This window comes from Olea europaea, chromosome 17 (assembly GCF_002742605.1).
Source record: "Olea europaea var. sylvestris chromosome 17, O_europaea_v1, whole genome shotgun sequence".
NCBI lineage: Eukaryota > Viridiplantae > Streptophyta > Magnoliopsida > Lamiales > Oleaceae > Olea > Olea europaea.
The window spans coordinates 10,201,431-10,229,045 of NC_036253.1; the positions used below are offsets into that span (position 1 = coordinate 10,201,431).

At 35.9% G+C, this 27,615-nt stretch overlaps 2 protein-coding genes across 4 annotated transcripts in view; both read left to right on the forward strand.

The window, feature by feature from the left end:
• Window positions 1-27,615, forward strand: part of LOC111366271 (TLD domain-containing protein 1) — a 91,715-nt gene that overhangs the window by 12,281 nt on the left and 51,819 nt on the right. The window lies entirely within an intron of this gene.
• On the forward strand, window positions 12,908-14,419 carry LOC111366273 (secoisolariciresinol dehydrogenase-like). Of its 2 annotated transcripts, none has more exons than XM_022987004.1 (3): window positions 12,908-12,964; window positions 13,446-13,564; window positions 13,631-14,419. In XM_022987004.1, the coding sequence occupies exons 1-3, from the start codon at window positions 12,927-12,929 to the stop codon at window positions 14,308-14,310; spliced, it is 837 nt and encodes a 278-aa protein (XP_022842772.1). In that variant the 5' UTR covers window positions 12,908-12,926; the 3' UTR covers window positions 14,311-14,419. The 2 variants fall into 2 exon arrangements, with proteins under 2 accessions (XP_022842772.1, XP_022842771.1); XM_022987003.1 differs by lacking the exon at window positions 12,908-12,964 and adding an exon at window positions 13,249-13,342.

The window sequence follows — 27,615 nt, forward strand, 5'->3', positions numbered from 1 at the left end:
ATTTTTTTAGTAGATATTTATATAGATTTTTCTAGATAATATTTCTAGAAATGTTAAGCATGTTGGGCTTTTAATTAATTTGGGCATATGGGCAAAATCGTTAAGCTCATATTATTTAGTCCAAAATCAAGTTGACTGCTCAACAAGTGCTTGAAAATGTCTAGAAATAATATGAATGAAAAATGGAAAAGTACTGCTCAGATATTATTTCCTGTTGGTAACAGTAATTTATCGTTCAATTAAAAGATGTGAGATATCAAATCTGGAATCCCTGTAGGCCAGCTTAACTTTGATGGTGGGTTTTGAGAGCCAAAACAAATTTCACAACCACGTCATCTATTTTCATTCTAAATTAGGTCGATTATCTTCAGTTTACATAAAAGAAATAAGCAGTAATCTTAAGAAATTGGTGCTATCGTACTTGGAGTCTCATTTTCGTCCAGTTTGAATTTTCAAGTGCCTTCGTCTCGCTTGAAGGCTTGATATCATCAGCAAGTTATTTGCATGGATTATGCAGTTTTCTGCAAAGTTTTGCCCAGATTCTTGGAGCTTTTCCTTCTTTAAAGATTCTTTGAAGTTTTGAAGACCGTCCGGGATTGGGTATTTTGTTTAATGAAGTTTCAAAGCTGCCAACTTTTCTAAACTTCAATAGCACTTCCGGCCAGCATATTGTTGGTATAGTTTTACCTTATTCAAGATGTTTTGACACCCAGTTTGGTGGTTGTTTTGAAGTCTATTTCATTTCTTGGAGGTTCAATCAGTCCAAGGAATGCCCAGGTTTGATGTTAAAGTTTGTTGGTAATTTTATTCTCTTTGTTCCAAATTGTACCGTCTCAAATATAAATTCGAAACCTGTTTTTCATCTTCAAATCTTGGCAACAGCTCTATGCTTCAATCCTTAGATTTCGACCAGACCAAGAAAACTTCCCAAGTTCGTTGTGCAGGTTGTTAGAAGGTTATTCTTTTTGCTTCAGATTGTTCCTTGTCCCTGGTCTAATCACAAAACTTGCTTTCATCTTCAAATCTTTCCAACAGTTTTGTACGTAAATCTTTTATGCTTCCTTGAGTTATAGATTAACTCTTGGTTTGTTGAAACCGTTCAGATGTGATTTTTATGTCCTCTTAAAGATTCGAGTTGAGAACTCTTTGAGTTTCAAGTTCTAGCTCATAGACTCGGCTTTCATTCTGGGGAACGTTCCTCCAATTTGTTTCCCAATTGAAAATTAATGTTTCTGGTCAATCAATCAATTGTTTACCGTTCGTCAAAATCCCACAAACTTACGGGTTCGTTGTACAAATAATAATCGTGATAAGAGAGTTATCGTCTTACGGGGAATAATGATCAATTTTAGTATATTTGATATATTTAAATTTGTGTTTGTAATCAAATAATGATCGAATGATTAGCTAACTAATTTTTATAACTAAAACTTACGAAAACAACGAAAGTTGGTTTAAAAATCAAATATGTGAACATATTGGATTTCTGACGCCACTAATTAATTCTTAGTTCTAATTCTCAACAAATAATAATTATATTAATTCATGCAATTGTGACGATCGATAATTTCATTTTTATTTATTATTCTTTCCCAAAATATAATAAACCTATGATTACCACGAGACGATTCTATTCCTAATCCGAATTCATTAGCAAACATGCATTGACATTTAGGATCATCACATATGATCGCACATGCCACAAATATTATTCCTAACATTTATCGTCCGTGTGTCCCAGTAATAGTGTTCTACATACCGTGAGTTTTCCAATGATATGAATAAGCAACTTGTTGTTGTCCTAATGGCACGCAAACATTAAAACAATATAAATAGCCATATTAATGGAATCACAACACAAGAATTAAGATAAAAATACATATCTCCAATTAAAACTAATAATTAAACAATTTTGTCTTTCATCCAATACATGAAAAGATTTAGCCTAGCATAAGTTAGATAAAAATTAATAAATTGATTACTTAAATAAATGTACAAATTGCACTAATCAAATACCTCCAAACTTAAACCTTTGTTCGTCCTCGAACAAAACTATAACTTAAATAACAACAAACATATAAGCATGAGAAAATATTTGGTGAGATGGTCTAGCTTTTTACCTCGGGATTTGAAATCATCGTATTAAATCTACACACTGCTTCAAAGTCAGAATAGCAAACCAATATCCAATTTTCCAATGTAAAACTGAGTGTTAGTGTGAAGAACTAAGTTGACATTAATGAATTCACAAGTTGTTCCAATTCTCGACCCTTTATGGTCAAATATATTCTTTCATCTCTTTTAAGATTCATATACCCCAAAACTTATTTTTTTTCACTCTTTTCTCAGTGTGTGATCTAAGATTGAATTTTTATCACTATCCTTACCTCTCTAATTCAAGTGGACGTCACTAGTTGCAAGTCAGCACATTAATGAACAAGGATTCTCAAATTATTTGAATGCTTCTATAAGTGTTATGCCTAGATCCAATCGATTTAGGTTGTAAACACTTTTAATATGTTTAATGTATTTAATTTTGGCAAGATCTATTATTTATTTAATTAATTTTCTGATAAATATTATTAAATAATAGAGTCCGAAAATTCAAGTTTAAGTGATTTGTTAATCACAATGAGTTGTGATTGTGAGATACAAATTACGTATGATTGGATCTTGAATAATCCGTGGTCGTAAGTAATAACGAGATACTGATATCGTTATTACAGATAAACCATCACGTGTGGCATTTCCTACATGTGAAGTAAGTAGCTGATCTCACAAGTTAAAGTGTGGTGACACTTAAATGAATACGTGGATATTTTGTTATAGAACAAAACATTGGAAACCCACTAAGAGATTCCACATGGATAACTATCTGAGTGTCAGCGATTAATCTCTAACGTTCGGTAGTGGAATTGGTCCTATGACTTGAGGTTATCATAGTGCCTTGTATGAGGACAGTCATACTTTGACGATATTGGATGTTGCTCTACCAAGGGCCGCTAATACGACATCGTTCGGGTATGTCAAAAACCATATGAAGGTTGTGAATGACCAATAGAGAATTAGTCACTCTTAAATAGTAAGAAATTGTGATCTGTATTTCGTTCAATTAAGTCAATAACGAAAGCCTTGGCCAAGGTATACACATAAGTCGAAAATGAGTTTTCGACTCATATTGACTTAATAGTAGAATGAAAGACATGATCATTAACACACTTCTATAAATCGTAATTAATCGGATCATATTAACGAAGGGATTAAAGTTTCATGGTAAACGAACATGTTTGGTTTTGTCATACCACGTGACATTTCTCGTCACATGTGTTGCCTTGATACATTATTAGATGCCAATTTGGGACGGCAAGTGTGAATTGGTGATAAATTAAAAGGGTGCTTTAATGTATCAGTTTTTGATTAGATCAAAACAATATTTCACGTCGTTGGGCATCGTGATCGGGAACCTGATGGGTCGCACACAAAAGAGAATTAGAAGATTGTAATAGGTCAATTAATTAATTTAACAATCGTTGGATAAATTAATTAATTGGATTGGTTATTTATAGCCCCGAATTAATTAATTGGATTAATTAATTCACGGACCGGATTTAATTAAATGGATTAATTAAATATTGGACCGGACCAGGTCGAGCCCGTTTGGGCTTATATAAATAAATGACTAGGGTTTTAGATCCATATAATTTTTTTAATTCTTGTTAACACAAGAGGAGAAAACCTTAGTGACTACAGTCAGTTCTCTGTGTGGAATTCATTGGAGGCTAGACAATTGAACAGCTGTGGGAGGTAGATTCAAGTTGCTGGAATAAAGATAACGCAAAGAGTTTGTAAATTCAAGAAAAGGCATAACTTTTATCATAGTTCCTATCTAAATACAAAGATGAATCATGGTGGGAGTTGGAATTGTTTTTATTTTCGGTACGCATGTTTAAGTAAATTTCCAACAGCTTCGATCGCCAAAATTCAATTAGGCTAATTATCCTTTATCAAAAGTCAAATTTCTTCGAACAAGTGTTGGGAGTTACAAGACATTTAGTACCTTTTTTTTTTGCACTCTCCATTAAGCTTTATAGATGACCCATGTAGCAGGTTTTAGGTTAATGACTTCCAAGTTAGGCGACTTTAGGGTACCGGGTTTTCAAATACCCTTACAGGCTTAATAACCTGAGTAAAAAAGGCTTCGAAGAGAACAATTTTTTTAAGGGCAACTTCATCTCTGATTACATTTTAAATGACCCTTGTAGCGAACTTTAGGTCGATAACTCCCAAGTCAGATGACTTTAGGGCACCAGATTTTAGGATACCCTTGCAAGCTTAATTACTCGAGTCATAAAGACTTTAAAGAGAAGTTTTAAATTTCAAAATATATGCCTTTATCAGTGCAATGTCCCTTATCACATACCTATTCAAGCAAATCGACCTTCAATTTAAGACTTTCACCCAATTTTATCCTATTAATCTTGGACAATCCACACAAAAATTTTCATATAATGAATCCACATTCACATCCGTATCTTCCTACAACAGTACGATCTCCCCAGATTGTACTAAATTTGGTCGGAATATAAATAATTAGTATGATTTGGATAAAGCATCTATGTCCAACTAATTCAGTCTATCAAGTGCATGAATCAACTTATTTCATCATAATGTCAAACTCAGTTCTAGTGCACATATAATATCAAGTTTTGCAAGTTTAAGTTTCAATTAATCTAGCATGCTCCTTATCCACAGTTCATAAATCAATACCAAATTTCAAATTTAATCATCACTGTCAGCCAAACTGTCTAACCCACACAAACATACAATAAAAATGCCAATCCGGTTCGTCGGCTCAGGCCGCTCGTAGCTCAACTCTAAAAAACCTCGAGCCGGCTCGACTCGAGGCTCGGAGGCATCGAGCCAAAGCTCGGGCCAAGTCTCATTTTTGAGAGCTGGCTCGAGTCGGGCTGGGCCGTAATAAAAAAAGGGGAAATCTACTACCTGTTGGCAGCTAAAATTGCTGCTAAATAGGCAGCTAAACTTCCTTAACTAGCAGCTTCGTAGCTGCCAAGGCAGCTAACTTGCTACCTACTGGCATCAGATTTGTTGCCAATAGGCAGCTAAAATAAGCTGCCAAACAGGCAGAAAGAGGCATAGGAAAAAAAATTCAGAAATCGAGCTCGGCCCGGCTCGGCTCGGTAAAGCCCGAGCCGAAAGCTCATCGATAAAGCCTGAGCCGAAAGCTCGGATCGAGTCTTAATTTTCCAACCGAGCTTTTGCTCGGCCCGGCTCGGGCAAAAAAAAAGCCCACCTTAGAAAACCTCGAGCCGAGCCCGAGCCAAAAATTTTGGCTCGCGAGCCGGCTCGACTCGTTGACATCCCTAATCACGGCACCTCAGCGATCGTCTTGGGCGTTGCGGCATCACCGAAGAGAAAATGAATTTTAAATTTTTTTGGACTTTTTTCTTGGCCCAATCCAACCCTAATTGATTTTGTGATTAAATCCAATGAGGAAGTTGAAGTCCACATTGTTGAGTTTGAATTGGATGGCATGGAAAAATCATGTTCATTGAAAAGGACAATGTCGAGGTTTAGGAAAATAACGAAGAGTGGAGCAAAGACAAGAGAAGAAAAATGAGCAAGACATACAAAGCCTTCGTTAGATGCCCATGATCATTTGCCAAAAGTCAAGCTGATAACATTAAATGAGCTCTTCTTGGGAGGCAACCAAGCTTTCTTCCCTTTTATTTGTTCTATTTTCAATTTATAAGATAGTTTAGTTTATTTTACAATTTATTTAGGAATTTCCTTATTTCATCTTTCATTCTCCAAAAAATAAAGTTTCCATCACTGTCCTTACCAATAATTCCACCTTCATTTGGCTTGCCTTTGTAGCTCTCCCAATGATCAACTTGTTGGTAATCCTCAAAGTAGGATGGTTGCTTGATTAGATTCTCCATGGTGAAGCTCTACTACTTGTCTTCTACCCTCAAGACTATCTCATTAGTATCAAAATCCAGCAAGGCTCGACTTGTAGACAAAAATGGTCTTCCTAAGATTATTGGCATCTGATATGCCTCTTCTATGTTGAAGATGATGAAGTCAGCTGAAAAAATAAACTCTTCTGCCTTGATAAGCATGTCTTTGACTATTTCGTAGGGGTGTTTCAGTGATCGGTCTGCCAGCTGAAGGATAATAGATGCCGCTTTAGGATCTCCTAATCCCAATTTCTTGTAAAGAGGTAAGGAAATTAAATTAATACTCGCTCCTGAATCAATTAAACAATTTATATCATTTAAATTTCCTATGGAACAAGGTAGAGTAGAACTCTCTGGATCTTTAAGTTTGGGAAGGATCATGTGCTGGATGATCGCTCTGCACTTTTCAGATAGTGCTATTGTTTCATTCTCGGGCAGCTTTCTCTTCTTAGTTAACATCTCCTTCAAAAACTTACCATAATTTGGAATTTATAGAATAGCGTCAATAAAAGGAATGTTGATGTGAAGTTGTTCGAGGGTGTTCAAGAAATTCTTGAACTGTTTATCCAGTTTATTGTTCTGCAACCTTTGAGAGAATAGAACTAAAGGTGTGTGTTTATTGCCAAAAACAGTTGCCTTGACTTGTGAATTGTCTGACTGTTCTTCTTGATTAACATTGATGATTTTTCAGACTGACCTACTCGTTCTTCTCCCAAGGTAGGTACTTGATTCTCCTCAATCCCCTTCTTCTTCACTATAATTTCTGGCAGTCGAACTCTGCTTCTTGTTGTGATAGCCTGGACTTATTCATTTTTAGGTTATCTTTGAAGCCTTTGAGGGAATGAAATAGGTGGCATATAAGCTCGAACAGGTATAGCAGGCTTGATTGATGGTGTCTCGATAATTGTATAATTCACAGCTTCAACTGCCAATACTTGCTCCTGAGGATTTGTCTCTATATTACTAGATAACGTCCCTTGATCTCTACTTGATAGTGCGGCTGCAATTTTTCCCACCTATTGTTCAAAACTCTTGATCGAGACTTGTTGGTTCTGAAAGTTTGTTAATGTATTGAGCTACCAAATCTTCCAACGATGGCTTTCTCCCTTGCTGTTGTTGCTATTGGAACCCTGGTAGTTTATTCTAATTGTTACATCCCTATTCTTGTCCCTGATTATTAGACCATGAAAATTTTGGATGGTTCATCCACCCCGAATTATGTGTTGGAGTAGGGATTATTTTGCTGTCTCTGAAAATTTTTTATTTAGGTCACTTCCTCAAGCTGATTAACATGTGTAGAAGCTAAAAGACAGCGTGTAGTAGCATGATCCGCTCCACAACCTTTGCAAACAGGTGACAATTGGTGTACCATGTTAACTGACTTAGATAGATTGTCCATTTTCATTGTAAGAACTTCCATTTGCGTGGCCATTGCTGTTACTGCATCCACGTTGTGTGACCCCGCTATTTTTCTTGAAGCTTTATTAATTGGCCACATCGATTGATTTTTAGCTATTTTTTCATATAGGTCATATGCCTCATTTACATCAAGTTTCATTACCGATCCTCCTGCTAAAGCATCTATCATATTTTTGAACTCTTATTTTAGATCGTAGTAGAAAAGATACTGCTGAGCCTGCTTGGGAATGTCAAGGCTGGGGCATTTTCTGAAAAAATTCTTGAACTTCTTCCATGCCTCAAGATAACTCTCTAAATCTTTCTGCTTGAAGGTATGGACGTCATTCCTAATTTGATGAACTCGAGAAGGTGGAAGGAATTTCATCGTGAATTTTTAATCATATCGTTCCATGATTAAATCCTCCCTGGTGGTAAACAAAGAAATCATTCTCTAACAGCTTCCTTCAAGGTATGAGGGAATAATCTCACGGAATGCATCTGTTGATATCCCTTCGTGACTGATTACCTCACATAACATGAGAAAAGTGAAGATGTGTTTATAAGGATTCTCCATGGCTTTTCCAAAGTACCTGATATCTTGGTGATTTTGAAACAGATTGATGACATCTGGTCTGAAGTGGAAACTAGGCAGTCCAAAGGAAGGATATACCACGACAGGTTGCATTGGTGCAGGAATTAATCTCCAACTAAAACAGGAGCTTCGTTCTGGATAGCTCTCTGTTGATTTAGCTGTGGTATTTGCTCTTGAAGCTAAACCTGATTCTGCGGTTGATTCTTATTATTGACCATTCTCCTTGGTTGACGTTGAACTCTTCTGTATTTTCACTTTTTGGCGGATCACCCCACTTTCTTACAGGTAGTGGAAGAAGTCTGGATGGAAGATGGGTCGTGCTCTATCAAAACGAAATTTCTATTCAATGCAAAATGGAAGTATGATAATTTTCTGATAATTCTGTCCCCTATCTCTATAAATATGAAGGAATTATTCCATTATTCCTTTCTAATAATAGTGGAATCAATGGTGCAGAGTCAAAAAGGGATTCTGACCGAACACTATTGAGAAACCAATCCAATAAATGATTCTTTTTTGAATCGTGAAAGATTAAACACAAGCACGATCTCAATCTGTATTTACTTGAATGATGCTACAAATCTCCATCAAAGTGCTTATTTATTTATAATAGAACAAAAGCGAGGATAGTTGTAGACTACTGAGTTTACGAGGTGAAGGAGTGAGAACTTCCCCCAGATCAAAAAAGGGGCATTTCACTAGTCGAATTTCCTCGGGTAGAAGAACGTAACTCAATTCAGCTTAGAATTCATCTATTCCTATTCATTGATCTAATCCTGTCCTTGCCAGCATCTATAATGGTTTGAGATAGCTTGTTTCCTCTTCAAACCTAAAGATCTAAATGTCCTTTCGATTTTGTGATCTATCGGAACGAGATCTGGCTCGTCAAAATTTTGCATAAACCAAGGTCGCCTTAAAAGAGTCAAGACACAAGAGGATTAAGCAGTGTAATAGTAACCTAAAAACAATAACTAAAAAATAAAATAAATAAATAAATAATAAAAATGAATCTAAAATAACTAATACTAAAATTAACACCGTTATTCCCTGGTAACGGCACCAAAAACTTGTTCGTCAAAATCCCGCAAGCGTACGGGTTCGTTGTACAAGTAATAATCTTGATGAGAGAGTTATCGTCCCACAGGGAATAATGATTAATTCTAGTATATTTTATATATTTAAATTCGTTTGTAACCAAATAACAATCGAATGAATAGCTAACTAATTTTTATAACTAAAACTTACGAAAACAATGAAAGTTGGTTTAAAAATCAAATATATGAATGTATTGGATTTCTGATGCCATTGATCGATTCTTACTTTTAATTCTCAACCAGTATTAATTATCTTAATTTATGCAATTGCGATGATCAATAATTCCATTTTTATTTATTATTCTTTCCCAAGATATAATAAACTTATGATTACCACGAGACGATTATATTCCTAGTTCGAATTCATATGGCAAATATGCATTGATATTTAGGATTATCGCATATTCTTGCACACATCACAAATATTATTCCTAACATTTATTGCGAGTATGTCACAATAACAGTGTTCTACCTACCTTGAGTTTTCCAACACTACAAATAAGCGACTTATTGTCCTAATGGTGCGCAAATATTAAAACAATATAAATAGGCATATTAATGGAATCATAACACAAGAATTAAGATAAAAACACAGGTCTCGAATTAAAACTAATAATTAAACAATTTTATCTTCCATCCAATATATGAAAAGATTTAGCCTATCATAATGTTGAAATTAAACATATAAAAGAGGAAGGATATCACTGAAGATTGATAGAACGTGACTAATTTGCAAAGGCCGAGCGTGTATGCATTTTTTTTTTTCACTTTGGCCGAGTGCCGTGTTAAACTTTGCGCTTGCTGCTACTAATTCTTTGTATATAAAATAAATTCTCCAAGGCAACCTCTTCAATGAATTCCAGCCGCCTCCTTTTTCTTCCAAAAACTCCAATTTTTAAGTCCCCCACCAGCCACCTATTGATGCACGTATAATATATTCCAAGCAACCGGCAATTCACCTAATTGTATGTATAATTTCAACCAATTGGCAGCCCTCTTTTTCTTTCCAGTCAGCGGTCCTTTTTTTTCCTCTCTCCACCTCCTTTTTTTTTCATATATATTATAACCAACAGCCCACTTTTATTTGTTTGTTAGAGTCCAAGTCAGCTGCAATGTTTCTTGGGAAAAAAATCAAATTGCAGGTGAATTCTTTGCAGTGAATCAGGTAAATAGTATGAAAATTCAAAATTCACATATATTTTTAATTAATTAAAAATATTTATTAAATAAAGATAATAAAATCACAGTTAAGTGATTAATGGTCACAGATTCATAATTATTAGTCACATATTTATTTGCTGATCACATATCGTCAAATCAATTAGTCATAGATTATTTCGTGGTCACAAATCAAAAAATTTGTAGATTACAAATTATTTTGAGGTCACAGATCATTCAAATTATTGGCTACATTTTATCTATGTGTCAAATAGGTCACAAATTATTTTTTAGTCATACACACCTAATTTTTGGTCGCAAATCAGTAAAATAGTTGGTCACAAATTCCAAATACCCCTACCAACGATCCCGATTCAGCACCAATCTTGATCATAAGTCACCACTAGTCAATCGTTGCTTGCACCACACCACTACACCACCGTTCCTATCCCAATCCCATTCAACCACAATACTTGGTCACAAACACTACCCACCCCCATCACAACCACCACCAAAAACACCACCACCACATGAAAACTACCACTGCAGCAAGCCAAGCCGGCCACCAGGAGCTACCTATCCCTCTTCAACATACGAACAATACTACATCACAAACATCACATTCCCACTGAAGAACATACCACTGCAGAACAACACAATACTGCTGTAGCTACCGTAAACATCGCGGCTGCTGAACTAAGAGTCACCACTCATACCACCAACAAACACTAACAAAAAAAAGTACTGACCACTATAGCCACCGCTTGCACCACACCATACTGCCACCAGATCCACACCATACTTACAACACCATACCATCGCGATGCTGCCATTCGCAGCAGCGTCGACCAGCAAAAATTGAGCAGAGAAGAATTGACTCTCACATCCCAGGCAAATGCCATGAATCATTGGTGAAATTTCCAATCGTCGTAAGACTCAGCTGTTGCACTTCAGCCTGAGTGAGCAGTGGGTGGTGGTATGGCATTGTCTCCGACAACGATCGTTGATGTGAGTTCGACAGGCTTGGTCTCCAGCAGTGGACGGTGACACCGGAGATGTGGGTTAATTAGAGAGAGTGGCGAGAGAAGATGCTGTAAAATTGAATTTAGGGATAAATTGGGGATGAAATATTTAGTATTAATATTAATATTTAAATTAATATCTGAATCTGAATGAAAAAAACCTTCCCACCTAATTTATTCATTGGGATCTTTAAATGCCTGGACTTTTGTAATTTCCACATGTCTCTTTTAATTCCACTCTCCAAGCTGCTGGCTTCTGTATGTGTCAATATATAGAATCAGCCCCCATTTGATTAACAAAAGAACTCCAATTCTCTTCCAATTTGCACTCAGCCCAATGTTTTACTCTGCAAAGAATTCTCTCCAATTCCTCAATTGCCCTTTTTTAATGTCTATAAAATCAAATCCCCAAGGGCACTTTGAGTTGGAGTCCAATTAAAAGTCCAACCACTTATACAATTTGCTTCCAATTCAAGGTCCAATTGAGGCCCAATTATTATATTATTTTTCTCCAAGTCCTCAACTTTCAAAGTATGAAATTTGATCTCTAAACTTCTCATTGAATGACCAATTAATCCATCGTCCTTTTCCAAATGTTTCAAACTAGTCCATCACTAAAAACACAATGAAAGTTAACCTAAGTTAGATAAAAATTAATAAATTGACAACTTGAAAGTTTAATAATGTGGTATAAATAAATACACAAATTGCACTTATCATTTACGAACAAACTGTTTTTCCAGTTATTTGTTTCCTTTTTTTGGCATAAAATTCAAAAAATTTTGAACTTTTTGACCAAAATTTAAACTCTAGCCCGGTTAGGCAGTAATTCATTCCCAGGTGCAACAGATCTTTGCCAGGAAGCAGCTTGCCGTCCAGCTGCCTTTTTCTGCCATTTAAGATTTGCATTTAGCATTGGTCCCTACAGATTTCTAATTAAGCTGCCTGAATTAGGCACTTAGAAAATGACGTTTCATTGAAGCATATGTCCTGAAAATGACGTTGCATTCAAGCAGCCTACCTGTCCACTTTGCAGTCATGTTTGAATCCAGTCAGGGGTTCATGGCAGCACATGTCTCGTCCCGATACGTGGATTGATTTCCAGCAGCCTGCTTGTTTGAAAGTTAATGGCTACTGACTAAGGGGAATTTTAACATATTAGCCAAGTTTGTAATACTTCGAATTATATTTCGTCACTTGGTTTGGATCATTGGATCTTTGTAATGTTTTACTTTGTATGCTCGGAGTAATTGTAACCAATTTTGAATCAATACAAATTTATTTACGGATAAAAAAAAAAGAATAAGAAGAAGAAGAAGCAGATGCTTATATGTGTAACAAAGTCAAATACCTTAAATGCATAGAATTTTGGCGGAATTTCAATTGGATAAATTGTAAATAGAAAGCCCAATATGCAGTAATTTTATAGGCATAACAGAATTAGTTAAGCCAGCTGGCAATGCATCAACAAACTAACTAATTTTACAGCTTATTGGCCCAACAAATTAACTAACTAATTAACAACACTTGGCTTGGCTCCAGTCTTTAGCTCGTGTGTTAGCTTCAATAACTAGGATTAATGTTTGGTACATCCACCATGCTTTTATGCAATCTATAAATTGCCTTCCACAATTTTCAAAAAACCCATTTGTGCAGTCTCTCAGTTTCCATAATTTTCTCAGAAATGAAGGGTTTCTCCACTGTATCTTCGACCACTAAAAGGTGTCTCTCTGTGTGTCTATATATATATATATACGCACACACACGAGAGAGAGAAAGAGAGAGAGAGATATCTTAATTAAATTAGAAATGGAAGTCCAATATTTTGCTTCTTAGTGCCTACAAATTTTTAATACACTGTGGTCCAACAAATTAACTAACTAATTAATAAGACATGCAGAGGGCTTGGCTTGGCTCTAGTCTTTAGCTCGTGCGTTAGCTTCAATAACTAGAATTAATGTTAGGTACATCCACCATGCTTTCATGCAATCTATAAATTGCCTTCCACAATTTTCAAAAAACCCATCTGTGTAGTCTCTCAGTTTCCATATTTTTTTCAGAAATGGAGGGTTTCTCCAGTGTATCTTCGACCACTAAAAGGTCTCTGTGTGTGTCTATATATATATATATATATGTGGTCCAATATTTTGCTTCTTAGTGCCTACAATTTTTTCATACACTGATGATAATATTATAAATGCAGGTTAGAAGGCAAAGTTGCCATTATTACAGGTGGAGCAAGCGGGTTCGGTGAAAGCACCGCAAGAACTTTTGCCCGACATGGCGCGAAAGTTGTGATTGCTGACGTCCAAGATGATAAAGGTCTGCTAAAAATTTAGACCATTATAAGAGAGACAAAATAATTTATTTAAATTATGTTTTGAATAGGTATGTCAATTTGTGAAGAGCTCGGATCCCCAGAAAACTTTTCATATGTCCATTGTGATGTCACAAGTGAAAACGATGTCAAAAACGTTGTTTACTTCACAATGCGCAAACATGGAAAACTAGACATCATGTTCAACAATGCCGGTATCCTTGGAAACCTAGATTCCAGTATCGTCGATTCAGACAATGAAAACTTCAAAAGGGTTTTCGATGTAAATGTTTTTGGTGCATATCTAGGGTCCAAACATGCAGCCAGAGCCATGATTCCAGCAAAAACCGGAGTAATTCTCTTCACTTCGAGCAATGCTTCCGTTGTTGCAGGCGAATCCCCTCATTCCTATGAAGTGTCGAAACATGCAGTGGTGGGGTTGATGAAAAATTTGTGTGTGGAATTAGGGCAGTATGGGATACGAGTGAATTGCGTATCACCAGGTGCAATTGCGACACCACTGATGACTAAAGCACTGGGAGTGGATAAGAGTATTGCGGAAGAGATACTCTCTGCTTCGTCGAATTTAAAAGGGATGGTGCCGACGGTGGAGGATGTGGCGGAGGCGGCACTGTATTTGAGCAGCGATGAATCCAAGTTTGTGAGTGGAATCAATCTTCTGATAGATGGAGGTTACAGTACAACCAACCAAACTTACACAAAGATGATCAAGAATTTTCTGTCCAAATAAATTTGAATCGTGCCAAAAAAATTTTATGCATCGAGTCCGAAACATTTCACCTAAATTCTACTCTTAAAATATCAATAAACTTGTTGCAAGATATATTTTTAATTTTTAATCTCGAATCGAATTGTTTCCATATTATGAATCTCTCTTTCTAACATTACTTCGTTACTATTGCATGCAAAATAAATCACTAGCACTATTATTCAATTAAGAAAAAAGGAATTGAATGTCTCTTATAGACCAATTAAGTCGAACTGTTAAATAGATAAAGTAAATTATCAATTTATATGATCGAAATAAATACATATAATTAATTGCACGAGCCGTAAAATTTTAATCTCTTAACTTGTAAGGGTTCAATTTAGATTATATTAACTACATTAACCTGTAATTTTAAGATGTGAATAATAAAATTGTCTTGATCATTGTATTATAATAAGTTGGCAATATGATTGCTTTATTTTACATTAAAGCACATGATAGAACCAGCCAGCAAGGCTCTATTGTGTCTAGGATCGAGCTGCCTCAATTATCGATTAGATCTTGGGTTGAATCAGCAAATTTTTAAAAGGGAACCATCTTATCTGACTTGCTCGATTCTATCAAAATTTTAACTCGACTCAAGAGACAAATTTAAGTTTGACTTTAATAATTAAAAATTAAGCTCACTTTGTTTCAAATTAAGAAGAATCAAACTGAAACCCAACAAAATTTAGTAAGTCTGTTAAGCTTTAAAAAAAAGAAAAGAAAAAAGAATAGAATTACACGAAGTAAATTGGAGAAGATTGTTAAAATTGTTTTTATTTGTACATGGTTTCGACAGGTAACCACTGGGTGTGACCGTTGAGACTGAACTGGATAGCTAGTTAGTGACACCCAGCCATAGACTGGCCTGATCTGGCTTGGGCCGATTAACGATCAGGGCTTCTATTTAGCAAGCCTAGCAGTTTTGGGCTGGTCTGAACTTGCCAACTTGACACCTGTAACTAAGGGTTTATTAGGCCCCACATCATAGATGGGTCCTTGTAGAGAAAAAGATGGTTTAAGAAAAAAAAATTTAAATAATACAGTTTTCCATGAAGAACACGAGTGATAACACAACTAGAAAAATTCGAGAATTCTCAAAAAAAAAATTAATGTAGAAGATGGAGGAGAAAAAATTTCTATCAGAACCATCTCAGAAATTCTCTAAAGCGCTTCAAATCCAACTGTTTTATTTTTCTCCTATCAAAATTCTTTGTGTTATCTAATCTTTGTCATGATATTTTTCAAGGAATCTTCCTGTCGCAAGAGAAAATGAAATGAAGTTTCAATGCTTTGTTAATAATGCATATAATTTACAGAATTTAAATCTTTGTTCGAGCCACATTTTTTGAAATAATAGATTTTATAATAGTAATTTTTTTAAGAACGTGTTGTGAAAAAGCAGGAAATTTTTTTAGGGAGAATGTTTTATTGAAAAATGAAGTTTGATTGCAAGTATAAAATTTACATGAGAAAAAATAAATTCTAGGCAATTATTGCCTAAAAATTATTTGCATGAAAATTGTCAAAAAAAAAGCATATGATTGATTTAATTTTCAACCTTAAAGATGTTATACTCATCCATTTTTTATTGGTGAATAAATAAGAAGGAAGGTAGATGAGAGAGAAAGAGAGAAAAGTTACCTAGAAAATAAAAACCTACTCCCCCTAAAGAAAATATTTTCTTTGTTTTTAAGAAAAATGTGATCATGTAAACCAAATCGGCAATCAAACACACTCTTGGAAAATAAATGGATTTTTATAAAATAAGGCTCAAGTAGACACTAAATTTAGCAAGATATAATATTTCAAGTAAAATTGATGCTAATATTCTTCATCAAATTTAGCCTTTGTGCGATATTTATTTTTTGAGAAGTGGTTTTGCCATTGTTTGAGCTTCATTTTTTAAAACTCATTTTTTTCCTTCTAAAGTCATTTTCAATTATATATTCTCTTAATAAAATAATTTTGCGCTTAACCTTGAAAAATTTTCCCACTTTTTAACCAAACACTTTTTTAAAAATCATTTTTTACAAATTTTATTCTAAAAAATGGAGCTCAGATGAGGACTTAGTGAAAGGTGATTATTTTAGACATGTTAAAATGTAGGGAAAATGTCATTATTTCTTGCATAATATTATTTTATTAAATGAATGTGCTTTTTAAAACAATTTCAAGAAAAGTGACTTTGAAAAAGCTCAAGTTAATAAATCAGCAAAACAAAAATTTAGTCCATGTTTGATTTAGTTAAAAATCGAATTATTGGTAAATTTTGAGAAAATATGATGAAATATGTAGTTGAAAAGTTCATAAAATTCGTAATTTTTTTAAAACGTGTGATTGAAAAGAATTTTAGAAAATAAGAATAAGTTTTAATTAATCAAGAGGAGATAGAGGTGTAATGACTAATGAAGTTTAGACATATTCGCTTTAGAATAATGCTATTTAAAGCAGTAGCATGCCACTAGAGCACCGACTTAGATAACATTATATGATATGTTCAATTAAATATGAAATTATGTGACTCATTTAATTTAATGTCATTGGTGTTGTCACCTAAACAAATGTTAAATATCAATACTATTAAATAGCGTTACTCCTTTACTTTATGAGCAGTTGACACAATGATGAGGTGGATGAAGCATGGCTTGACACAGTTGATTAGGGATGTAAATTTGGCTCTTCGGCTTGACAGTCTGTGACTTGGTCCGGGAAAAGCCTCGGTGGTGGCCGAGCCCCATTTTAGGGCATCGATTTGAGCCCGAGCCAGATCGTGTCATGGACTATTTCGGCCTGAGCCAAAAAAAATAAAAAAAATAAATGCAAACAAAAAAATTATAAAAAAAAAAATAAAGCTGCCTTTTAATCAACAGCTAGATAGCTGCCTTAGACAGCATATTTAAACGTTGAACCCCAACCTTGAGGGCCCCATTGCTCTGTCCCTAAAGCTTTGTGAGGGAAATAAATCGCGAGATGTGCCCCAACAGACCAGAGAATAAGAGCTACCTGTATACTGCGCCTACAAGGAGTTCAATTCCATGTCTCAGGAATCGAACCCCCACACTGCGGCTGTCAGCAAGGCGTGAAATAACCTCACTCCTGTTCTTTGCACTACTAGGATATGCCCCGGGGGACCTTAGGCAGCATATTTGCTATCATTTAAGGTAGCTATCTAGTTTCCAATTTAATAGGCAGCTTTAAGGCAGTAGGTAGGGAAAATAAGGCAGGTGGGGATGAATAAATTCTTTGTTTTTAAAGAAAAATTAAAACATTTAACAGAGAATATATTACCTATAATGAATAGTCATGTGGTGGTTGTTAGGAATTTTACATTTATAATTTCGAATTAACCCTCTACGGATTGTAACTTTTATTTAATTTATAATTCGTAAAAATTGCACAAATTTAAAATTTTTAAAATAAGGTTATTATTGTCACGAAATATAAAAAAATAAAAGCTACTCGGCTCGGTAATGCTCGAGCCGGAAGCTCGACTCGGCTCGGACCCCAAAAAAAGCTCGCATCATTTTACTTGAGTCGAGCCTGAACTTCATGTTTCAGCTCGCGAACTAGCTCGTCTCAGCTCGACCCGTTGACATGCCTACGGGGGTTTGAACTCATGTATGTCAATTCTTGAATTAACAAAATTTGTGAAGCAAGAAAAGCAAAAGGTCTTTGAAGAATTATTGCAATACTTGAGGACTTCAACTGTAGAAAAAAATGTTACGCAGAAAATGATCAATCATCAATGGGCATCTCTGAATCATCTTCCGCGAATCCTCGCTTTGCTTCCTCCAACAGGTCTATTTTCCAATTTCTACTAGAAATACTTGTAGAACATGAATGTTAAAAGCTCCATGGAGTTAATTGCAAAGCGTTCTCTCGGAACGAATTGGAAGATCTGATATCACTCTTCACATCACTTGCAGCTCAGTCTCATACCAACGGAAAATATGTGACTCCCTCCATTTTCAAGGTCCCATTAATTTCTTCGACGCCTTAATCGTGACCAGTCTTAAATTTCATCGGATAATTTAGGTGGGTTATATATGATTCCTGTTTTTATGTCTGAATATGTGTTAATAGGCTTATATTGGAATTGATGGGCCTCTTAGGGATCGGATGTCCGACTTGATGACGCATAAACTCAAGGATCAAAAGCTCAGTTTTGAGGACTCGTTATTGTCGAAGTTAGCTCACTTTTTCTTTTCTTTTTTTAACTATTAATTTTTGAAGCACCATGTTTACTATTAGTCGAACTTATATGTTGAGTGTGTAATTTTAACATTTTATTTTGAGGGTGGTATTTAACGATTAATCAATTAAATTACTTTCTGGAATAATTTAAATATCTAGGCAACACAAGCAATCTTTGTCGTAGAATCTTTTCCCATGACAAGTTATCTTGACGTGTTAGTATTTTTCAACATGTTTTATGAATAGTAACGATAGGAGGAAGACTTTTGTAGCTTAAGAAATAGAAGAGTATCCAAAGTTTGGTGCATTGCTGCTGAGAAATGTTGAATCTTAAGTGTGAGAATTAAGACTTTATTCATATGTTGCTCTATGTTTAGTGTTCACGAAATAATTCTTTCGATTTAAAATTACCGCAAGTGTACGGTTCGTAACAAGTAATAAAGTGGATTTTAAAAAGTCCGAATATCGTCCCTCAGAGATTGAGTAGTTCAATTCTATCTAATCTAGCCTTAACCGAATCTAATTGAGTGAAAATATGGTCTAAATGCAAAAAACCCTAATTTCAATTAAGAAACCCTAATTTCAACTAAAAACCCTAATTTCTATTGAAAACCCTAATTTCTCAATTAGAAACCCTGATTTCGAAATTTCTCTAATTAAAAGGTCCCATGAAGTCTATCCCCCATACATCAAATATTTCAACCTCCAAGATGTAATTTAGTGGCATCTCATTTCTTCTTGAGATATTTTCGGTTCGTTGACATTTATCGCATCTCTTCACATATTCGAACGTGTCTCTGAATAAAGTAGGCCAATAGAAACCCGACTGTAGTATCTTTGCTGCTGTCTTTGAAGCTCCAAAATACCCAGCATATGCAGAAGAGTGACAATGTTCTAGAATCTCAGGTACTTCATCTTCAGGAATACATTTTCTGATTATCTAATCTGCGCCTCTTTTGTAGAGAATGGGATCCTCCCAAAGGTAATACTTCAGCTCTGCGAAGAACTTCTTTCTTTGATGGCTAGAATAGTCTGGTGGCGGGATGGATTTAGCAAGGTAGTTAACGATATCAGCATACCATGGGACTATTTCTACTCCAAAAATTTGCTCATCTGGAAAGATTTCATTGATGTCAACTGACATCTCAGGTTCATCCCGTTCCAATCTTGATAGGTGGTCGGCTACCACATTTTCACTGCCCTTCTTATCCTTGATCTCACTATCGAACTCTTGCAACAACAATATCCAACAGATCAATCTCGGCTTAGCATCCTTCTTTGTCATAAGATACTTTAGAGCGGCATGATCTATGTAGACGATAACCTTAGACCCAACAAGATACGATCTAAACTTGTCAAATGCATAAACCACAGCTAGCAATTCCTTCTCGGTCGTAGCATTGTTGATTTGGGCGTCATTCAAAGTTCTACTTGCATAGTATATCACATGAAAGATTTTATTCTTTCTTTGTCCCAATACCGCACCAACTGCATGATCACTCGCATCGCACATTAGCTCAAAGGGCAAATCCCAATCAGGTGACACAATCACAGGCGCTGTTGTGAGTTTTTCCTTCAAAGTATTGAACGCTATCAAACATTCCTCATCAAACTCAAAAGATACCTCTTTCATTAGCAAGTTGCACAGAGGCTTGGTGATTTTGGAGAAGTCCTTTATAAACCTCCTGAAAAACCCTGCATGCCCAAGGAAACTTCAAACTCCTTTTACTGATGTAGGTGGTGGTAATTTCTCAATAACTTGAATTTTCGCCTTATCCACCTCTATCCCCTTTGCCGATACTCTATGTCCCAAGACTATTCCCTCTTGAAACATGAAATGACATTTCTCCCAGTTTAATACTAAGTTCGTTTCTCTACATCTTTGCAAAACCAAATTTAAGTGATCCAAACACTCATCAAATGAGGTCCCAAAGATAGAGAAGTCATCCATAAAGATTTCAATGAATTTCTCTACCATGTCTGAGAAAATTGCCATCATGCATCGCTGAAATGTGGCAGGAGCGTTGCAAAGTCCAAATGGCATTTTTCGGTATGCAAAGGTACCATAGGGGCATGTGAAGGTGGTCTTCTTCTGATCATCCGGTGCCACTTGTATCTGATTATAACCCGAATACCCATCCAGAAAGCAGCAGTGGGAATGGCCTGCCAATCTCTCCAACATCTGATCTATAAACGGAAGAGGGAAATGATCTTTCCTTGTAGCGGTATTTAGTTTGCGGTAATCAATGCAAACTCTCCACCCTGTTACCGTCCTTGTCGGAATCAACTCATTCTTTTCATTCTGAACCACTGTAATTCCTCCTTTCTTGGGCACAACTTGCACTGGACTAGTCCATTTACTATCTGATATCGGGTAGATTATTCCAGCATCCAGAAGTTTGATCACCTCAGCTCTTACTACCTCCTTCATGTTTGGGTTTAGCCTTCTTTGACTTTCAACTGTTGGTTGAAAATTCTCCTCCATGAGAATTTAATGCATACATAAGGAAGGGCTGATCCCTTTGATATCAGCAATGGTCCACCCAATTGCTTGCTTGTTATCTCGAAGCACCCTAAGAAGTTTTTCCTCCTCCACTTCACTAACCATGTTTGAAATTATCACTGGAAGTGTATTGGACTTCCCCAAATATGTATATCTTAAGTGTGGGGGCAGCTGCTTAAGTTCCAACTTTGGTGGTTTCAGAATAGATGGCTGTGATTTCTCTGGCCCTATCCCAAGCCGCTCAAAGTATCGTTTCCGCGTGTAAGGTGGGTTGGACTCCAAAAATCTTGCACACATTTCTATATCTTCAGAATCAGAATTCGTGGATTTAGATATGCAATGCAGGCCTCCAATGCATCTGATGGGTTTTGCAGTGTAAATAACTCTTCAATCATTTTATCATTCATGTCAACCCTGAAACATCTGTCAGTCTCTATTGGCAGTTTCATGGCCTTGAAGACATTGAATGAAACCTGTTCTTCTCCTAATCTCAGTATCAACTGCCCATTCTGAACGTCGATCAAAGCTCTGCTTATGGCTAAGAATGGTCTGCCCAGTATTAAAGGAACATCTTTATCTTCTTCCATATCCAGAATCAAAAAGTCTGCTGGGAATATGAACTTCTCCACTTTAACCATCACGTCTTCAATTATTCCTCGTAGATGTGTTAATGATCTGTCAGCCAGCTGTAAGGTCTTCTCCCAATCCTAATTTCCTGAAAACAGACAATGGCATTAAGTTAATACTTGCACCAAGATCATATAAAGCTTTATCAAAATAAAATTCACCAATGGTACAAGGGACAGTGAAACTCCCTGGATCTTTCAATTTTGGCGGGAGCTTTCTCTGAATCCTGGCACTGCACTCCTCTGTTAGCATAACTGTCTCATGATCTCCTAGCTTCCTTTTGTTTGATAGGATGTCTTTTAGGAATTTTGCATAGCTAGGCATCTGAACCAGTGCTTCAGCAAATGGGATGTTGATATGGAGCTTCTTGAAGACCTCGAGAAACTTCTTGTATTGCCGTTCCATCTTTTGCTTCTTCAGCCTCTGTGGGAACGGTATGGGTGGCTCATAGGGGTTCACAGCTACAGTTTCTTTATCCCTTGAGTTTCCTTTATTTGCTCTCAGTGTTGGCTCTTCTGTCTATTCTTCTTGCTCCAAATTCTCTTCTACTTCAGGAGACACCTCTTCTCTGTTTGCCACGGGATTATTCACTTGTCTCTCAGGCAATTCCACCCCACTTCTCGTTGTTATAGCCTTTGCATGCTCTTTCGGATTGACTTCTGTTACTTGGCAGGCTGCCTGGTGCTCTACCTGTTAATGCAACTGCCATCTGTCCCATCTAAGTTTCCAAATTCTTAATGGCTGCATTCTGGTCCTGAAGAGTGGCTTCTATCTTCTTCATAAATTGGTTGTTCGCCTCCATATATTGGTTGGTCTGTTCCATGAATTTGCCGAACATTTCTTCCAATTGAGGCTTTTTCTCTTGCTGTTGGTATTGCCCTTGTGACATGTTCTTATTTTGGTTGCTCCAAGAAAAGTTGGGGTGCTTTTTCCAGCTTGGGTTGAAGGTCTCTCCATACACATTATTCTGCTGGCGTTGTCCCCATTGAGCAAAATCTACTTGCTCTTTTCCTTGTGTCAAAATTGGGCATTCTGTTGTCACATGCTCAGCCCCACATTCCTCACAATTTGCCTTCTTTGTCTGCGCTGCATTAGCTGACTAGGTAATGTTTTCCACCTTGTGAAATAATGAGTCAATCTTGGCAGATAACGCTGAATATACATCCACTTCATTAACTCCTGGTGTCTTCTTTGGTACTGCTCGTTCCATAGTCCACATTGCTGAGGTTGTAGCCATTGTCTCATATAACTTCAATGCTTCATCAATTGTTTTTGTGGACAATGACCCATTAGCTGAAGAGTCGACCATGCTCTTGAAAGCTGGAAGTAGCCCTGCATAAAAATATTGGACTTGAAGTCCCTTGCTAATCCCGTGGTGCGGACACTTCCTTTGTAGATTTTTGAATATGTTCCAAGCCTCATCAAAATTTTCAGATTCACCTTGCCTGAAGATAGATATGTCGTGTTTTAGCTTTGCAATCTTGGCCGGTGGGAAGAACTTAGTACAGAACTTCTGAGCTAGGTCATTCTAGGTAGTAATGCTGGCTATCGGCTGAGAATCAAGCCATTCAATCGCCTTGTCCCACAAAGTATGTGGCAACAGTCTTAATCTTATGGCGTCGTCAGAGATTCCTTGATATCTGAAGTGCTGGCACATCTCTAAGAAGCGCGAGACGTGCGTGTGCGGGTTCTCTTCAACTCTTCCATAAAACTGATGTCCGTTCTGGAACAGTTGTATCACATTTGTCTTCAACTGAAAATTCGGCTGCCCGAACGGTGGATAAACAATGCTGGATTGGCTTTGAATGATTTGAGGGGTCATGAACTCTCCAACGAGCATGTTTCCTTCGTCTTATTCCCCTCTTTCATTGGCTTGTACAACAAGATTGTGTTGTACGTTCTCCATCTGATTTCTCACTGCTTTGTTTTCTCTCTGCCTTCTTCTAAAGCTTCGTTCAATCTTTGGGTCGGCTGGGAGTAGATCTCCTTCAGCAGATCTTAGCATGCACTTCTGCAATAGAATTCAATTTAAGGATTTAAGTAACTAAAATATGTACTTATGTAATAAAACTAACTAACAATAAAATAAAATGAACTAAAATAAATTAAAAATAAAAAGTTCGAATTAGTGCTAAATTGAATAAAATTAAACGAATACTCAATCCCCGGCAACGGCGCCAAAAACTTGTTCACGAAATAATTCTTTCGATTTAAAACTACCGTAAGTGTCGGTTCGTAACAAGTAATAAAGTGGATTTTAAAAAGTTTGAATATCGTCCCTCAGAGATTGAGTAGTTCAATTCTATCTAATCTAGCCTTAACCGAATCTAATTGAGTGAAAATATGGTCTAAATGCAAAAAGCCCTAATTTCAATGAAGAAACCCTAATTTCAACTAAAAACCCTAATTTCTATTGAAACCCCTAATTTCTCAATTAGAAACCCTAATTTCGAAATTTCTCTAATTAAATGACTCAAACACTCAAGTAAATGAAATTATGCAAATTCAAAAGCTAATTTATAGAAATTAATCAAACTAAAGTCACTAGGATCACGAATCCCCAATTGAAGTTATAAAAACCCTAATTTCATAAAATTAATGATTCGATGAAATTTTGCCAATTCAATGTTCCTAATTCTATCCAATATACTCTCTCGATATATATTAGACCTATTCTTGCACACCACCAGCCTATATCTCTATGGATGATGCAAACATACAAGAATAAATGTAGTTTTGTGAACAATTTAAGAATTGCATAAAGCATAAAGGTATATCTCTATCCCCTATCGGACCCTATGTTAATTTACACCTTATCGAACCTATTCCACTTCTCTTAAATGTAAAAAATAAGTCATCAACACTCACACAATCATTGGCCACTAATTGCGGAAGAAAATTAATGCATGTAAATCAATCAAATTATCCAAACGAGTCTTTATATTAAATTCATGAAATATAGAATTAAAATAACAAACAACGGTTCATCGATCACCTAGTAATTGAAAACCTAGTCTAGAAACTTCATAATTACAGAAAAAAATGAAATTAATAAATAGAAAGAATAACACCCGTATGAAAGTTCTTGAAATCTGAAATCTTGAATAAAACCTTGAAAACTCCTTTAAATCCTTGTGAAATTGGCTTCAAGTTCGTGTTCCTTGCCTCCAAAAGTTGTATTCTTCTTCTCCCTGGACATTCTACCCTAATTTTGATGAATTTTGGCTTTTATATCATGTCCTCACGGAGCCCCGAAAGAGTTTTAATTAAAAATGGAAGTTCAGATTTTTTTTCGAAAATAAGGCCATGCGACCGCATGGTTCAATTTTTCTCCTCAATTAAAACCCTGCACCACCATGTGAGGCCGCATGGTATTGTTACATGCGGCCGAAAGGTTGTAAAGTTACAACCTTGTCATTTTGGTCCCTAAACTCCGTTTTCTCTTTTCTTGATCTCTTTTCTTTCTTTCCTTTGTTCCATTATCAAATATTGACTCCTAATTGATGTTTGGGTCAATCAATTCCTTGATCATTTGCTCGGCTCATCTTTTGATTAATTGCAATTTAGTCCCTCATCTTTCACTTTTCTTCAATTCAGTCCAGTGTTATTTCTTTCTTCCTCCAATCACTTGTATCGTCCTCAATCCCATACTTGGTATATTTTCATTCTAATTCTGCACTTTAGCTCAACTTTCCAATATTTGCACATTTGGTCCCCGAACTATCGCTTTGTTCCGTTTTGGTCATTTTTCGGCTCTTTTTTTCTGAATTCCATCTTTTTCGTGGGAACACCTATATTGTATGAATTTAACGAGATTAAGTCACAATTCAACTACTTTGTCCATATTTAAGTCATGTTTGTGAGCTAAATAAGTGTGTAAAAACACACTTATCATTTAGTTTATCCATCATTCCATCCTATACAATGACTACAGTCCCCTACAATGGAAAATCAGAAGGAAACATTTTAGTATTTTCTGAGACATGCAGTGCTTGAAAATGTCTTTGCAAGAAATAATATGAAAGAAAAATGGAAGAGTACTTCTCAGATATTATTTCCTGTCGGTAAAAGATGTGAGATACCTGAAAAGTCAAGGAGCGTCCAAGAATTAATCAAGATTCAAACAAACACAACAAACAGTAAAATAAAGTGCAGAAAATTGTAAATGAACACAAGATTTTTTCGGCCGAAACCCCAGAGGTTCGGCGACCACTTCTAACGCCTATTCGCCCGTTGAGTATCCATTAAAATGGATAAAGCTCGGTTGCATTATAAAGCCCCCAAAATCAGGCAACAAAATACAACAGTGTTCCAGAAATTTACAAAGAACCAAACATAGGACTTATCTTTTCTAGAACTACACAAGGCAACCACTATTCTACACAGGAACTAACTGAGATCGTAAAGGTCTCACAAATGTCGAACTTCCCACAATGAACAAGGCTTATTTCAAGAAAAATCACAAGGCAAGTCAATATTCCACAAAGGAATCAACACCGATCACATAGATCTACCAAAACACAGATTCTGCCAACAATGAATCACTAAGATTAATATACAAATCACACAGCAAATCAGGTTCAACTAAGGAACTGAACCAGACCACTAAGAGAGCTGCTCACTTTGAACCACATAGGTTCATACAAACCAAAAATGGAACAGCACCACTACCATATGTATCTACAGTATTACAAGGGTTTTACAGATTTTATTTGCTGAAAAACTCAAGAAATCATGCCCCAATCACCAAGTAAAAATACGGCTCTTCACCAAGAAATAGAAGGCGACTCATAAATGAAGTTCCCATATAGTCAAGAAAATCGAATAGCAATCTGTCCCAAAACCAAGAATATTTCTCCCCAAAATCTCCAAAAATAAAAGACCCAAATTCACCAAGAAGAAGGGCTTCTCGTAGGGAAGAAAGAGAGAGCAAGATCGAACTTCAAATGAAAAATTAATCTCTCAACATGATGCTGCAGTCCAGAAAGAATTGCACCTGATTTTTTATATTGCAAGTCACTATAATTTGATATAATGGACATAATGATGCCAGGTGTCGAAATCTGGATGAAAGCTTCACTAAAGAAGTTGTTACTTTGTAAAACACGACTCTTAATTTTTGGAAGCACAAGACTTAACTGAAACGGATTTAATTCTCAACAATCTCCACCTTGCTTCCAAAATTTAAGGCTATAGTGCACCCACAAGCTTCACCAACATTTATAATGTCATTTGCTTCAAGTACCTGTACAATCAATGAAAAGAATCAATAGATAACATCTTTAAACAGTTTTGAAACTTATTTAAAGGTATCACCTTAGTTCCCATATCTGATGGATTATACAAAATAGGTATTTTATTTATTTTCAGCAATCCTTTTGATATAATATCCCTTATAAAGTGATATTTTACATCAACATGCTTCATTCTATCATGGACCATGGGATTCTTACTCAAATGGATTGCACTTTGATTGTCAGAATATAGTATTGGATTAGTGTCTACAAAACCAAGTTCATTCAACAAACCATGCAGCAATATACCTTCTTTAATGGCATCAGTGGCAGCAATATATTCAGCCTCCGTGGAAGATAGAGCAACAATTTTTTGTAACTGAGATTTCCAACTTATCACAGTACCACACAAAGTGTAAAAATAAGATGAAGTTGATTTTCTATTGTCTCTATTTCTAGCAAAATCGGAATCTGTATAACCTTTTAAAATTATCCCCTCTTTATCCATTTTAAACATCAAACCCAAGTTAGATGAACCCTTTAAGTATCTCAATAACTACTTCAATGCTTCCCAATGAATTTCACCAGGATTTCCCATAAATCTACTCAAAACACTAATACTAAAAGCCAAATCAGGTATGGTGCAAATCATTAAGTACATGACTGAACCAATAGCATTAGCATAAGGAATTTTAGACATTCTTTCAAGTCCATCTTCAGTTT

Coding starts and splice junctions, on each gene's coding strand:
- LOC111366273 (XM_022987004.1), top strand. CDS start 12,927: ATGAAGGGTTTCTCCACTGTATCTTCGACCACTAAAAG. Junction 12,965..13,445: donor GTATCTTCGACCACTAAAAG/GTGTCTCTCTGT, acceptor TTATAAATGCAG/GTTAGAAGGCAAAGTTGCCA. Junction 13,565..13,630: donor TGACGTCCAAGATGATAAAG/GTCTGCTAAAAA, acceptor TGTTTTGAATAG/GTATGTCAATTTGTGAAGAG.